Source organism: Canis aureus, chromosome 18, assembly GCF_053574225.1.
Source record: "Canis aureus isolate CA01 chromosome 18, VMU_Caureus_v.1.0, whole genome shotgun sequence".
Taxonomy (NCBI): Eukaryota; Metazoa; Chordata; class Mammalia; order Carnivora; family Canidae; genus Canis; species Canis aureus.
Genome location: NC_135628.1, coordinates 47142253 through 47158685, shown reverse-complemented (window position 1 = coordinate 47158685; position 16433 = coordinate 47142253). Strand labels below are relative to the sequence as shown.

At 33.6% G+C, this 16433-nt stretch overlaps 2 protein-coding genes across 20 annotated transcripts in view; one reads left to right on the top strand and one right to left on the bottom strand.

Annotated features, from left to right (window-relative positions):
- The window catches only part of RUNDC3B (RUN domain containing 3B), a 147362-nt gene extending 139975 nt beyond the window's left edge, over positions 1 to 7387 (top strand). For 8 of the 11 annotated variants that reach the window (XM_077857102.1, XM_077857113.1, XM_077857108.1 and 5 more), the window contains one exon: positions 4998 to 7387. In XM_077857102.1, coding sequence (XP_077713228.1) covers positions 4998 to 5143 — 146 coding nt within the window. In that variant the 3' untranslated portion in view covers positions 5144 to 7387. The remainder of the gene's footprint in view (positions 1 to 4997) is intronic. The other 3 variants (XM_077857114.1, XM_077857109.1, XR_013357034.1) reach the window with 2 other exon arrangements.
- Positions 7388 to 7516: 129 nt separating this feature from the next.
- SLC25A40 (solute carrier family 25 member 40) overlaps positions 7517 to 16433 on the bottom strand; it is a 50646-nt gene continuing 41729 nt past the window's right edge. For 3 of the 9 annotated variants that reach the window (XM_077857118.1, XM_077857117.1, XM_077857115.1), the window contains 3 exons: positions 15596 to 15677; positions 11576 to 11656; positions 7517 to 11188 (listed from right to left, as the gene is read on the bottom strand). In XM_077857118.1, coding sequence (XP_077713244.1) covers positions 11076 to 11188; positions 11576 to 11656; positions 15596 to 15677 — 276 coding nt within the window. In that variant the 3' untranslated portion in view covers positions 7517 to 11075. The remainder of the gene's footprint in view (positions 11189 to 11575; positions 11657 to 15595; positions 15678 to 16433) is intronic. The other 6 variants (XR_013357038.1, XR_013357037.1, XR_013357035.1 and 3 more) reach the window with 6 other exon arrangements.

Genomic DNA, 16433 nt, shown 5'->3' with positions numbered 1-16433 from the left:
CCTTTGATACAGGGGTTTTCTCCCAGTTTACCAAGTATTCTACATATTTTTATGTGAGTACTTTCCTATTCACCTAACTTAGAGCTTCATTTTCTTCCTCAGTTAAACACTTCTGGGAATTAAACAGTTTCTCTTCAAAGGGCACAGGAATTCCATGACAAGTTGAGGTTCAGATCCTAACAGAAATCCGCATGGTACGTCAATCAGTCCCACCAATTACTTGTTGCTCTAAAATTTCTTTTATCTAGTCTGAGGAATGTCTTCTGCCTCCAATTGCACACTTGGCATGCAATAGCAGTCCTTTGGCGTATGTCATCAAGTTTCATCTACTTGCAGGGTTTTTCCTGAGCCCTTTGTGTTGTTTTACAAGGAAGTGTGAATTGCCGTAATTTTTGTAATGAGTATTTGCTTCAGTGAAATTTACATGTTTTCGTGCTTTGCTCTGAACAACTATTAATTTTAAAGGAAAGTAATAATTTTGGGAGCTATTTTAATCAGTATATAAGTAACTCAGCTAAAGAGATATCAGTATGGACATGTGTGACCAAGTTCATACATATACATGCAAAAACAAATATGTCCTAGTAATTCCCTCTTCGCCAGCTACAACTACCACACACATTGGTTTCCAATAGTTTGAAATTTTATTGCACAAAATGAGGCTCACCTCTTTTCTTGAACTTTGATCACAAAAAGGTAACATGTTGCTTACAAAGCAGATTAATATAACATTTTCCCTGTGTTCCTGGGTTTATGCTAATACCTAAGGAATCTCTGTAGTCATTCCTTAAAATTAGGATACAATTTACTGCCTTTTCATTTCCTCATTGACCCCTTCCTCCCCACTCAGACTTTCTTATAGAGTTGGTGATCTCACTTCTACTTACTGTTCTTACTGCACTTTATTAGAATTTTCTGTTTGTGTATGTTTCTACCTTACATTAAGTTCCTTACAGGCAAGAAGTGGTTCTTTTTATTTTTATCACAGTGTCTGGCATTGCGCTAAATGAATGACTTCTAACTTAGTCACATTTGTAGCACTACCATCTGAAGACTTGTAGAGTCTAGACTCTCTCAATACATTTAAAACAGAACGGATCTTTCTTGCTATAAAACAAGAATCTAGTGGTGCCTGGATGGCTTAGTTAAGCACCTGCCTTTGGCTCAGGTCATGATCTTGGGGTCCTGGATGGAGCCCCTGTGTCAGGCTCCCTGCTCAGTGGAGAGTCTATCTCTCCCTGTCCCTCTGCCACTCACCTCACTAGTGCGCTCTCTCAAATAAATATATAAAATCTTAAAAAAAAAAAAAAGGAGGAAATCTATTTGCTGCTTCTTATGACTAATTTGTTTCTGCTAGGGAATTACCACTTTTCCATTCATCTAGGCTAGAAAGTTTTAGTTAACCTTAAAAGAACCTAGTTCTTTCCTCTTGTATCAAAAAGTTGCTTTTAAAATTTCATCAACACAGATTTTAACATACTTATTTTTTAGTCCATTGTGATAATTTTATGTATATGCACATATGTGTGTTAACTGCTGACATCACGATATGCAAGAATATTTTGGAATAATCCCCTATCACTCTCTGCCTTAACAACTATTTCCTTTTGCTTATTTCCTTTTTATATTTTATTTCCTTTTATAGTTGGATGGCTACAATCACAACATAACCACCTTGATTCTTCTGCACATTTTTTCACTTTTATATTTAAATGAAGGCTTACAGTGAAGTCTCTTGGCTTCCTTAAGGGTAACACACTGCCCTGCATGTTCCACAGCATCAGTATTTTCAGAGGCTGGACAGGTGTCTTTGAAGGCTTTTATAAGTAGATTACACTCCCCCTCCCCCCCACACCTCCCTGCCCCATGCTTTCCTGAATATGCCCTAGTCAGCTCTGCTGTATGGTTTGTTTCCTTGGGGCACAACTGAAGACTTCGTGTACCTTTGTCTTCTCCCCCCACTCCAACTTTTTTGGATAATTTCAAACCTACAGAAAAGTTGAAAGAATGAACACTGCTGTATGCTTTACCACTATTCACCTGTTACCATTTTGTCACACTTGGCATTGTCTTGCTTTTGCTCTTGTGGGCACAGACTCCCTCCATTTACTCAGACATCTGCCCTATTATGCTTAACCATTTGAAGTAAACTGCAGGTATCATAAACTTCATCTGTAAATACAACAGCATATATCTCCTAGGGATCAGGATGTCTTCTTACAAAGCCACACCATATGACCCTTAGTTAAGATATTTAACATCAGTATATTACCTGATAATTTGTTAATATACGTATCTCAACTTGTCCAGTAATAAAAGACCTTTACAAGCCTTTATTTGTTCAGGATCCATTCAAGGGTCACATATTACATTTACTTATCAATCTCTCTGGGGTCCTTTCATTGAGTAGAATACTTTCCTTTTTCTCTCATACACATTTACATATTTGAAGAGCCTAAACCAGTTTTGTTAAATGTCCAACAATTTAGATTTGTCTGATGTTATTATCATATTCAGGTTAAACATACAATACAACGTGAATAATGTGTCTTTGTCAGCACATCTCGTCGGGAGGTTACTGTCCTTTTTGAACATTGAGAGACCCTTAAATAGGACTCCTGTGTCCTACCTTCTTTATACTAGGAAATGTTAGAGACCATAATTTGGGCTTATACAGGTTCTTGTTGTTGCTGGAATGGTCATTGTTTCTAGCCTATGGAAGTGTTAGGGATTTATTTTTAAAGAAAAATACACTTTAAATTTATTTTACAATTCTAATTTAAGATTCAGGGTTTCTGTGTACTTGATTTTATGTTTTGGTATCTAATGATGAAAATATTGATTCCTCATTTATATGAATATAATTATTTTTTCATATTATAGAGATTTCAAGATATCGGTTTATTATGAAAATATGGTTATTTAAAATAGTCTAGGATTTCTAGTTATTTTATCTTGAGAATATATGCTAGAGTCAAATTACTGTGCTTAAAGTTCATCTCAGTTCTGTTCACTTCCACTTTCACAGTTAACCAGTTTTATTAGTTTTTGAATTATCCATTTTTAAAATGTCAATTCAAATAATTTATGTCGCCCTTTCTTAGATAAAAGGCAACATGCTATACTCTAATCTGCACTTTGCTTTTTCTACTTGACAGTATGTCCTAGAAATCACTATCTAGCATTACAGAGAGATCCTTCAGATTTTCTTTTACAGTTCTGTAGTACCTCATTGTGTAACTGTGTTAAACATTTAGTCTTTTGCATTACTGTATAATATTTATATTATTTTCTAACTCCCAAAGAATTGAAAACAGGACTCAAACAGATACTTGTGTGCCAGTATTTGTAGCAGCATTGTTTACAGTACTCAAAAGGTAAACATAACCCAAGTGTCAATACAGATGAATGGATAAACAAAAAGTAGTGTATACATACAGCAGGATGCTACTGATCCATAAAAAAGAAATGAAATTTTGATACACACTACAACATGGATGAACCTTAGAAAACATGCTAAGGGAAATAGAGCCAGACACAAAAGGGTAACTATTGTATGATTCCACTTGTAAGAATGATGTATGGTCGACTGATTGATTGATAGAAAGTAGTTTAGAATTTTCAGAGACTGAGGGTAAGGGGACAACGGATAGTTACTGCTTAAATGGGTAGAGAATTTGTTTGGGGTGATGAAATTTTTTGCAAATAGTGGTAATGGTTTCACAGTACCATGGATGTAATTAATGCCACTGAATTCTATACTTAAAGTAGAAATTTAGAAAGACTGTCCAAAGCAGTTGAGTTGAAGGAGCATTTAATAGGAACTCCAGAAAATTGATTCTGGCCCCAAATGGGTCTCTAAACTTAAACATTAAAAGTGCCCTTGAAACATCTAAATCTTTTGATCCCAAAATAACATGATAAACATTCTAAATTTGAATTTGACAATTACTCTTCCATCTCTCCTTCTAACACTGTTGTATTTTCCTCTCTTTTACTTGTTAGCAAAACTGTGAAGTTAACATTGCTTGTCACTTTTAGTATTTTACAAAGGAAAGACTAGGCTCAAAGAAGATGCCTTTCCTAAGGTCATACAGCTCTCTTGGGTCCCAGTACAGTTCTTCCTGAATCATGATTCGTTAATTATGTAATAAGCATCTCCTGTGTGCTAGGCACTGGGAATATAATAATGAACACAACAAATTACATGTCCTTTCTTAGGGTATAGTTTAGAAAAAGAGAGAGCCCTATAATTATCATACAGGATTAACTAGGTGGGACTAGAGTTCAAAGGACAATGGGAACACTTCTGAGGGGCCATTTAAAAGAGCAGCATTCAGAAACACCTGCTGTATGGTCCAGTTTACACTTCCCTGAACAGAACTGAAGCTCTTTATCTGCTTCGGAAACCTGCTAATTTTCAAAGACCTCAGCCTTTCACAGCCTCAAAAAGCCACTTCTTGGTAGTATTTGCAAACTTACTCAACTCTGGAGAGAACTTGTGTTCCCCAACTGTGAAAACAGAACTGCCCATCTTTCTTCAGGGCCTACTGCAGTCCAGTACATGACAAATTCCTGATGCAAGGTAGATGCTGAATAAATGTTCAATAAGTGAGTTAAGGTTCTCCCAATCCAGCCCTTCTCCTGAACTGAAGTAATGCTTCTGTTGCATTACTTACCTACGTAGGGATTTCCTATTTCTGTGGCCTGGGCATTGGTACTGTTATTATCCCTTACTAACTGAACATGAACATATTCTGAAAAAAAAAAGGTAGTTTTTATTTTTGTCCTAAAACACAGTATCTCAGACTTCCATATCTAGAACTGTTATGAGAAGCGCATGTAATCCTCTGGTAATGGTTTTTGAAGGGAACACTGAAGCTAGAGAAAAACGTAATTAGGTATGTTTACAGTATTTTGTAAGTTTTTAGTTTTATAGGATCTTTTGGTATTCTTCAAGGGCAATTAAATATTTGTTATTTTATCTTAACTTCCAGGTAAAGAAGATACTCCCTCATTACTCGGTCTCTGTGGGTCTCTAACATCAGTGGCAAGTTACAAATCTCTAACAAGTCTCAAATCTAATGACTACCTTGCAAGTCCCACAACAGAGATGACGAGTCCAGGCCTAACTCCATCCTGAAAAATTTTATGTAAAAGCCAAAAGTTTTTATGTTGCAAATGTTCTATTTACGTAAGTTTGACTGCCGGGAAAAACTTTGGAATTTTATATTGTTCTGGCACATGTCTGGAATTCTATTGCTTCTATTAGAGAATTCAGTCCATTACACGTGCCATTCTGAGTGAAAAAGATCCTGCCATTTTAAGATTCTTATATTTGTCACTGAGGAAGTTTAAAAATGAACAGGCTTTAAAAACTTTCAAATATCCTCTAAATTAATAATCCATTACAAATTGTGATGTATATTTATTATTCAGCTGATTTGCATATATTTAAATGTACCATAATCACCAGAGACTGAGTTCAAGGTTTTATTCTAGAGACATAAGCTAAGTATTTTCTTTTACTATTTTATTCATTGATCACATTTTCTAAAACTGACCATTTTTCATTAATTTCCTCCTAGGTTCTGATGTTTAAATGCCTGGTTTTTAGTATGAGGAAAAGGTTCTCAGCTCATTTCATAGTGGCTTACTTGGTTTTTCTTTAACAGTTATCATTTGGCATCAACATTCCATTAACACTTTATAAATTTTGTAGGAATTATGCCTTAGGCCATTACTAAATTTGTTGGGGTCATAGGGAAAGTATTTCAAACCATTTTGGTAAAATGAATAAATTGTTTCCCCAAGATTTTAAAAGGTTAAAAATATCAAATATTCCTCAATATTTGGAAACATTTAAAAATGTAGAACAGATGTTGGAAAGTTCATTTGAGGATTTGAGAACCTTCAAGTAAGGATCAGTAGAGTATCACCATAGTCAACAGTGTGTCTGACAAACAGTGCTGTTTTGTTCTCCCTCATGTGCAGCAATGAATCATGCCATGTTAATGTTAAAAATTGATACTAATGTAAAAATCCCTGCACTTCTACAAGTAAAAAAAAAAAAATCGTTTTGTTTTTTAAAAAGTTAAGTGCTATAAATTTTTTTTTTTTGCAGTTTTTGGAACTATATAGTTCATCCATCAAAATCCCATCATATTAAGACAAAATGTATGAAGTATATTTTCTATAGTAAGTAATATGAGGAAAAACACGATCAGTTGTGCCAAAGAAGTTTTATACATTGTTTACATGAAGAGGACACAATACTTAATGGGGACTTCATATGCTATTTTTGTTTATTAATAAAATACTGCATTCAAACTTAGCTTGGACATATAGAAACAGTTTCCCCTACAACAATTTATTTTATTCAGAGGAGGCAAGCTGAACTTGTTACATCATTCTTTGTATTAGAAATGTAGGAGTGTGGTGGTTCTGTGCAATATTTAGAGCTCTAATCTCATAATTTGGAATTTAAGGTAATGATAATAAGGCTAGTCTTATATGAAAGTTCAAATGCTGTCATTTCAGGGACAAAGGAGGCCTGGAAACCGTTAAAGTAAGTTGTCCTAGATGTACCAGAACATATTCAGAGCTTTATTCCTTTAGCTTAAGGCTTTAGCACTTGTAAAAATGCAAATATTCTTGAAAAATGGTTTCTTTAACCATTTAATGGTACGTACTCTTAATTCTGTATACCTTATTATGAGTGGGGTATCCAAAGCAATTTTTAATGGGCACAAAGATGAAAGAAAAATACAAAATAAGGACAGTGGAAACCTAGGGAGGAGGGAATAAGAAATGGCTAAGGAGGGAAACTAGAATATTTTTTAGGCTGGCCTTAAGCACTACTGCTGCTTTCCTAAAAAATGATCAGAATGTTTAAAATGCTTTATCATCCATGATCCACTCTCAACTGATAATTACTATTCCTCAGTAATTAAAAAAAAATCATTGTTAACTTTTGTCCATACATTTTTATAAGGGAAAATCAAGATTCCATAATTGATAACATTTTTCAGATTTGTCTAATGCATACAGTAACTTGTGCATCTTAATGTGCTGCTAAATGCAGATTTAAACATGACATCTGAGGATCATGACTTTTCCTCCTTTCTTGGAGCTCTTGGTATAAAATTCATCTGCTAATGTGAATTCAGGTTTCTATACAGTTCATTTCACACTAGTTAGTTATACATGTAGTTAATGTTTGCATGAGGAAACAATGTATGTCTCAATCTTTAATTTTAGGTGGTAGTGTTTATTGTTTACACCCCCTACCCAAAACAGAATGCTGAATTATATGCTAATATTTCCATGTGTATTTTGTTACCTTGTACTATACTTGTTGCATGTGTATTAAATGTTTTGTACCATGCATTAGTGGTTTTATTTTTTCGTTCAAGACAAGTTACTGGATTCAAGTTGTACACTGACCTTTTTGTTTTAGCAAGTATGGTAAATGTGTATTATTCAACACCTAAAATACTAATAATATGACAAAAGGTTTTGGAGAAATCTTTATTTCAACTGATATTAAATTAAATATCTTTTATTTTAAAAAAGTAACATGACTTGCTTTACAATACACAGTATCTGTCGAAGTGGTACAATACAGCAGTAATTTTGGTAGTTGCTAACCTAGTTATGTAAGAACCATGTTTGATTTCTCACCTATAAAATGGAAACATCACCATCTTCTCAGAACCTATGATGGCATCAAGATGATGTCAGCATTAAATGAAATTATATAAACTTTTTATTTAAGTCCTCTTTATTAGATTTCCACACATGTTTTCAAGTGGTTAAAAGTGGGTCTTAAATTTACAACTTATGGAAATTCTTTGTAAAACTTCCTATCGTTAGGTGAAATCTCCAATTTTGATCAACAGATGAGCTGGATTACCTCTGAAATGTCACACGACTGCTTTGAACATCGGGGCTCTTAAATATTGGTTTCCTTTGTTCTTCTGGAAGCAAAGCAGCTTCTGTTTTTAGCATCAGTTCTTTTTAACTGATAGGAAGAGGGAGATAAAATCACATCATTGTCAATATGGTCCCTTTTCAAAGTCTATTCTGGTCCAAACCAATCAATCCTTATTGTATGCCCTCATTTTCCATACTGGAGATTATTTCTCTAAAACCCAACTAAACCCAAATTCACTACATAAGACTTAGCCTTACTACATGTGACACATTTTGGTGTTTTCTGTGCTGTGCTAAACTGTGCTACCCTATTTTCTTTTCAGTTAAAAAAAAATGCTGGTCTTGGGGAAAAAAAATCATCAGACCCAACTCTATAATTATTAGAGCTGTGGCAAAAATACTTGGTTTCCTGTTGCCTTCCTGTTTTTTTTTCCTCTGGGACTAAATTCCATTGACTGATTGAAACTCCCACCTCCAGGTATGTTTAATTCAATCACCTGTCCTAACCTTAGAAACATTTCCTGACACTCCCTCTCTGCCCCCAACTCTGTGGAGAATTCCTCAGCCTTCCCACTGCTCCCCTTGCAGACCTCAAGTCAATCACAGCTTTGCCATCTCCTTGTAGCCAGTGACAGTATCTGAATGAAGCACTTCTTATCTTTAGTGCTTTTTATACTGCCTACCATATAAAAGATCTGAGTAGATGCTGAATGATTGATAGGTTAAAATTTATTTTAAAAATTCACTTTGGAAAAAAAAGAAAAAGTGATACACTGAACTTTCCTATATCCCTGGAATTCATGTTCCGGAAAGAGGGAGGAATTTAAAAGAGTCATGTGGCTACATAAGCATAGTAAATAGTTTCCTAGAATTAAAAGTAAAATTTATTTTAACTTCCCTATCAACTTTTTCAAAAAAATCAAATGTCTATTATATGGAAGGTGGCAAACATGTAATATTTGATTATCTTTTTAAAAAATGTGCACACACATAAGGAAGTAAATGTATATGTTAGAAAATTTAACACAGATTTAGACTATTTGCTTTCAGAAACACTGAAAACACAATTTCTAGCCAAGTGCTTTTCAGTTGCTACTATATGTTTTGCTTAAATAAAGGATAAATGCTTCTTTACCACTTGAGTATAGAGAAAGTTTCAATTCACCCTTCTTTTCACCCAGATAAATGGCTGTAATGTGTAGTAGAAAAACTACTACGGAATTTGGTTTATTATTTTAGGCATAAATGCTAAGAATTTTCCATAAGTGCAGTCCATTTTTGGGGATGGAAGGGCAGTTGGAATCTCCCTTCTTCTATTTCTATAAAGTTGAAATATGTGACTGCTTCTTAATAATTATAAGTTTAAACGTTTCTCTTTTCTACCAAATGGTTACCAAAGAGAAGCATAACAAAACAAAGGTAAATTTAAATTTAATACTGTTAAACAACAGTGTTCAAGATAAACTTTCTTATATAAAGTATAGCATTAACAATGATTTTATATGAAAATATTAAGCTCGCAGCACAGTGATAATTTTAAGAAAGCATAAAACATTGTAATGAAAATTTAAGTTATAAATATATAGAATTTTATAGATCTGTGTGTTGCCAAACTTAAGGTAAATCAACACAGTATCAAGTAAACACAAAAGATTACATATAAACCCTATATAGCTTATTTCTGATGAAACATATAAATTCTTTTCTACTTTAATACAAAATACATTAATTCCTCTACCAACACCAAAGATCTTTAACTTAACTATATTACCCTATTTTAGGGGGAAAAAATAATTCACATTTTCATAGCATACACACAGACTGCAATAAAGTGCTTTTCTTATAGGATATAGCTCCTGAGGAAATCAGTCAAAACCAAAAAAAGAGAACATTGTTTTTGTCCCACCATCATACCATTGTTTCAGTCCTACAGGTATAAGCTTCAGTGACTAAAAGCTATTTCTTTCAAGGCCACTGCTGCCTCTTTTGTCTCTTGATGTAGCATATTAACATGAAATGTGTAAAATCAAGGAACATTTTGGAAATATTTTGTGGCTTGTGTTAATAATCTCAGTGTTAGGGCAGCCCAGGTGGCCCAGCGGTTTAGCGCTGCCTTCAGCCCAGGGCATGATCCCGGAGACCCGGGATGGAGTCCCGTGTCGGGCTCCCTGCATGGAGCCTGCTTCTTTCTCTGCCTGTGTCTCTGCCTCTCTCTCTCTCTCTGTGTGTCTCATGAATAAATAAAATTTAAAATATAATAATCATCTCCGTGTTAGAAGAAAATACAAGTGATCTCAAGAGCTCCACAAAGTGATACCGAAATCTAAGATGGCTGAAACCAGAGGCCCTTCCTAAACTAACATTATTTTTACTACTCTAAATATAATGTGGTTTTCCATTGCACAACCAAGATTCACTGTGCCAAACATTTAAGATAATTAGTAAAGTCTCCTCTCTTGCGGAAACAGTAGATAAAACAGTCTTTTAGTCACCAAAAATATCTTTGTCATATAAACAGTTATATTCTGGTTCATAAAGATAAAATAGCTGTACCTTTGGGCGAAGAAATCCTAATAATGATGAAGCCTTAAAACAGCAACAGGAGGTAAAAAAACAAAAACAAAACTAATGCCTTTCAATTAAAGTAATAATTTGGTAAATGCAAATGTTTAAAGACTGCCATCTATTTACCTACTTTGTTAGAGTACTCAAAGATCTATGTGCGTGATTTAAGTGTGTATAAAAGACTTGGGCATTTTTTTTCCTAGACTCTACCTCATTAGCATACAATTCAAAATATTCTGATATATCTGACACATTCCCAATGACATTACACCAAAACCTGTAATATCAAACTCTCAGAGACTATCACTTTCAGTGTTAAGGAATAATCTTTCTTTTCTTTACATGAACATTTAATGGTTGTGATTTCTGGAATATCTTTTTCAATATCTCAAAAGTTAACAAAATTTATTTTAAAATTAGGGTTATAATTCATAGGCAAAGCAGAAATTACTGCTCATTTAAATTATAAGGTAAAATATATAAAATCATGTTAAGATAACGGTGAAAGAGTTCTTGCCTAACCTCTCCACCTTATTATTTGGCTTTGGTTGTTCTTTCAAGTTGAAATATCATCACTAGTATTGCTGTCTTCGAGCATTTTGAGTCTGGAAAAAAGTCTTCCCAAATTCATAGGTACTGATCATAATGGCACAAGCAGGAGCAATTTTAATTAAACGGGGAATGAGGCCTGAAAAAAGAATAGAAAAAAAAAATCAGGATAAATCTTACCTTATGTTTAAATAATATAATTTTTAAAGTTCATTCTGATAATGATCAGATTAAATGAAGTGATGTATCACATACTGTGCCATAAACTGGTGTCAAAGAACAAGCCAAATTACCTCCAATCCCCTCACTTTAATTCCATGATACTTTTAGAGAAATCTTGTCTTTTTAATAGTAAATCTTTTCCTTACAGAAAAGATGTTTGCTTCAACATCATAAATGTGGTTTGTTTTCATAAATAGGGAATGTTTTCAATAATTTCCTGCTTAAAGTTAATTTAGGAAGATGATAAAGATTTGAGAGTAAAAGTAACCATTTATTTAACAATCTGGTAAAGCAAGTATTTTACCTGTAAATAATCCTGCAAATCCATTCTTAGCAACAATGTTCTTCATGATAGCCCAGGTTGACATATGCAAAGGCATAGAAACTAAATGTTAAACAAATGATACATTATAAATTACCACTTAATAATTTTGAACACAAGTAATACACATAAAAATGTTTACAACCTTTGGGCATGTGTAACTGCATTATAACAGATTTACCTAAAATTCACCCCGTCTTATTTTTAACAGTTGGATTCATTAAAAAGAAAAATTAGAAGAAGGTCATAAATTTAAAGTTAAAGGTGTATAGGACTAGATATAATCAAGGAGGGATATACAGATGGATTCTTCTGAATTAAGTTTCTTAAGCTTGGTGGTGGGTGGTATCCTTTATACTTTGTTCCATGCTTTAAAAATCTTTCATAATGAAAAATTTAAAAGATGTGTAGAAATCTTCATGGGGTTCCCAAACCCAAACAAGCCCTGATAACTATTTTTCATTAAATTTTTATTGCACACATTTTTTAAAAATGCTTTTTTCTAAGAAGAGGTTCTGAAAAAATAGCTCATTCTCTCTAGGGAGGTCTGCCTTTATTAAAACCTTTCTGAATAGGTGTGCCAGTCTTGCTATCAATTATATCAGTCTTGTATCCTCCAGGTTTAGCCTTTTTTTAAAAAATAAAATTCTGCATTTTTATAAAACTTTATAAAAAGTATTTCAAATTGTACAATCACTAGAAGTACACAGTTATAAAAGCACACACTTCACTTGGCATCTCTAGTCTTTAAATAACAGTAATGTCTCATTTGCAACCATTCAAATATCAGACAGTAAAAAAACTATTTATTTTTAAAAAACAACAAAAATATATGTTGCCAAGGTTGAAACATTCAGCTATGAATGAGCAACCCATGCACAAAGTTTACTTACCTTCATTTTACACAATGATTCTAAGCAGCTGGCTTAGCCCACAGATTACTAGATGCAGTAAGTAAAAAAAGAATCTAAGAAGCAAGCATACTACCATGTATGCACTGACATGACGTGCTGAAGTTGTCAAAGTCTTGGTTTGAGATCAGCTGGATGATGGGCAAACTCTGCTATATTATCCTCATTAGCTGCTCAGAGCTGCATTATAAGACTCTAAGATAGTCAGTGTGACCGTGCATAACAACTTGGAGTCATTAAGAAAGATGAAAGTATGTATTACTAAGCATGCCCAGGGAAAAAAGGGAAAAGTTGGAGAAAGAGAGCTTTCAAAAGTGGCTTTTTAGAATTTTGCCACTTAATGGAATGGGGGGCTCATTATCTCAAATCTCATGTTTATAAATAGCAGTGTCTGAGGATAAGTGAGGCTTTGTGATTTATTCAGGAAGCTATATGATCAATATAAATACTGTAAGTATAAATATAACAACTATAGCAACCCAACAGGAAGGACACATTTTTTAAACTAAGAACAAAGTATTTGTGAATGAAATTTAACTTTCTAAAGAAAGTCAATGACAAAAATTTTACACTACAAGTCAGCAACTTCTTCATGTTTAAATTATTCCATTTAAATTTTGAAAACAACTAATGAAAGAAAAGAAGCCAAGTAGCCAGGTATTTCTGAACTTGTAGAATTCAAGCCCCAAAGTGGTCCTATTAAATAGCAGGGTGCAATTAATGCAAAAGAATGGATAGAAAGCATTATCAACTGAAGGTGAGCCTTGGTAGAGCTCTAATGGAATCTCCCAAGTATCTCCTGCCTCAAGTTCTAACACTCTAGAGCCATTCCTGGAGGTGATAAGCCACTTTTTATATTGTAAGGAGACCTTGTTTGGTTATTACATATTTCAAGTAGAGACAACAAGAAAATAAACTCACTTACCATCCACATTTAGCAAATCTGAGCAACTGTATCTTTTAGTTACAACTGAAGAGGCCCCTTATATTTCCTCTCAGTATTCCTCCTCTCTCTTCAGAGGTAACCACTCTCTCGTCTTTCTTTTTTCCTTTATCTTTCTCGTGCTTGTGTCTAAACTTTCACTACATCTGAATATATACTCTTGCTTTTGATCGTCTTAAACTTTATACAAATGCTATCACACTGTACACTTATGATGTGCTTTTAGAATGATCTATGTTGGCAAGTATAGCTGTTTGATTGTAATTGCTGTATGGTATTGCATTAGATGGATTATCACTGTTTACCCATTTCCTTGCCAAGGACTATTTTGGGCCTTGGCAAAGGACCAAACTAAAAACTAAAACTGAAAACTCTTAGTTCTAACTAAAAACTCTTCAGTGAGTATCAAAGGGCCTTTCTTGATATTGCCAGATTATTTTCCAAACTTAGACTCTTACCCACCTAGCATGAGAGTTCCATTGCTCCATATCCTCCCGAACGACCCAGGGCATATAAAATGTCCTTCCACTGCCCTTCTGGTTGGCATTGTTTTCGTTACTACTAAGATTAAACTTCTCTTCACAAATTTGTCATATACGACCATTTTTTAATAGTTTTAAAATTTCCATTGAAGCATTTTAAAAAAATTAATATATTCATAGAAAAAAGAAGTTTAACAGTTGAAAACAGGTGGATCTGAGCCAGGTTTAAAAAGCTGAAGGTTAAGGTTAAATTCTTTTTAACTAAATGATGGATGCCTAAGTGAGGTAAAAGTCACCCCTGTTATAAAATTTGGCACTCACTACATCCTGATATGCTTCTTTTCCATTACATTATGAGCTGTCTGAGGACTTGGATACTGCCTCACTTCTCTGTATATACCAGCATAGTGCGCTCGAATCAGCGGTCAATTAATGAATGGGAGACATGGTCTAAGTGCACTGATACAGAGATCATATTCTTACAAGGAACTCTCCATCATTCTCCGTATAACACTTATTTGCCTTTTTGCTTAGAGATAACGGATTTGGTATAGCTGAGCTAGAGTGGAGGAAGCCACTTCTAAAGGGAGCATTTACCTCTTTGGTGGGGATGATCTGATAAAAATGAGAAAAAATATGTGCTGTTTATCACTCAAATCAGAAGTGCAGTCTGCAGAAGTATGTCTTGCTAAATATAACTAGTTCATAGCTAAAGGAGAGTAACAGGTAAAAGTGATCAATGATAAATAAAATTAAGGCCCAAGACTTATTTAAGATTTCTCACTAATGTGATTTAAGAAAAAGCACCCCAGGTGACTCCAAAGGTTATTTACGTAACCAGGTAAGTGGTTCTCAAACCTTTGCATCAGAATTTAACTGTAGAGATTCTCATCTTTGTTGACTTCCCAGGTCTTAGCTAACTCCTATTATTAGAATGGACTAGGACTTTGGACTTAAAGACAGAGCAGTCACTAATATTCACCAGATTCAGTTTCAGAGATTTGTAAACAATGTTTCTTTAAATATAATAAGACCTATTAGACTTGTATGCAGAATATTCTGGTGGGTAACAACAGTTTACTTAACATTATTATGTTTATCAGTCACAAGGCTTACATGACACAATTTTGTAATAGATAATTTCCAATGAGTTTGCCACACTTTCTATAGAAAATAATGAAAGAAGGAATCTAGTGGAAGCAACTAAGAGTGCACTTTTGTTCTAGAAGAAATTACAGGTTATAAAAAAGTAAAAATAGATAACAGGAAGGAAAAAAAAAATACCAAAAGGAAGGGAAGCTAAAAAAACATTAAGCAAAGGAATGAAATGTATACTCACACTAATGAAACAAAACACACCGAGAGAAAAAGGGTTCCCATTAATTTCCTATCCTTCACCCTAAATTGTCTAGGTTTATTTGAAAGAATGGTTAATATAGTATGTAGTCTTCTATCTAGCAGGTATGAGACTTAACTAATGGCAGGCAAATATATATAGATTTTTAAATTTCTTAAATTTTGGAGGGGGTTGAGAGTATTTTTTCTCTGAGCATTCCATACTAGGAGTGTAAACTTTCAGTTAAAGCAGCAGAGGAAAAAAAAATCTGGAAAGAAAAACAAAAATAATCATAGCATCTTGAAAATGCTTTAAATTATTTAAACTTACTTTTATGACTTTCATATATCCAAAGTTGTGTCTGCTTTTGTGTTTTTACCACATCAAATGGCAAAGTTGCAACAGCTGCAATCTAGCAAAATGTAAAATTAAACCCACTTTAAAATTTTTTTAATATTTTTATATTAAGTAGCATATTACTTAAGGATAATAATGGAAATCATAACTAAACTGAAACAAGATGAAATCAGAAATATTCAAAGAGAAGTTTTTATTAAAACAGATAACATGTCCTGTGTATTTCTCCCAAAATCCAGAAGTAAATAATTTAGTTTCAAAAAAGTTCCCCTACTCTCCTGAGGTCTCACAGCTACTAGTGGTAGAGTCAGACTTACAACTCAACTGACCACTGGGACTCCAAAACCAGTATTCACAATTTCTGATTATTTTCCTATTATTCCTTTACTACACATGATGGTATAATACATATTTTAAAGCAGAAATTCTTGATTATGTAGTAAGCATTTTAAAATTTCCAACAAATGTCTTAGAATAAAAAAATTAAATTTACACAAGCAAACCCTTTTCTTTATGGGTTTCAACATACCAAATAGTTACAATAGTTTACATATCACACTTTAAGAAGAATCTTGAAATGAATCAATGATTATTTTCATAATGACCTAATTAAGGAAGGTTTTTTCAAAGAATAAATTCCCGTAATATTTGCTACAACAGCCATGCAAAGTAAAAACTTTTTTTTCCCAGCTCACATTTGATAGTATGCTCCTAAAATGCTCCCTGAAATCATTCACATTGTATTTCACCTCAACAATGCTGTTTAAAGTTTCTGAACTGAAATCAGTTTTAAAGATCTCACATAGAATAG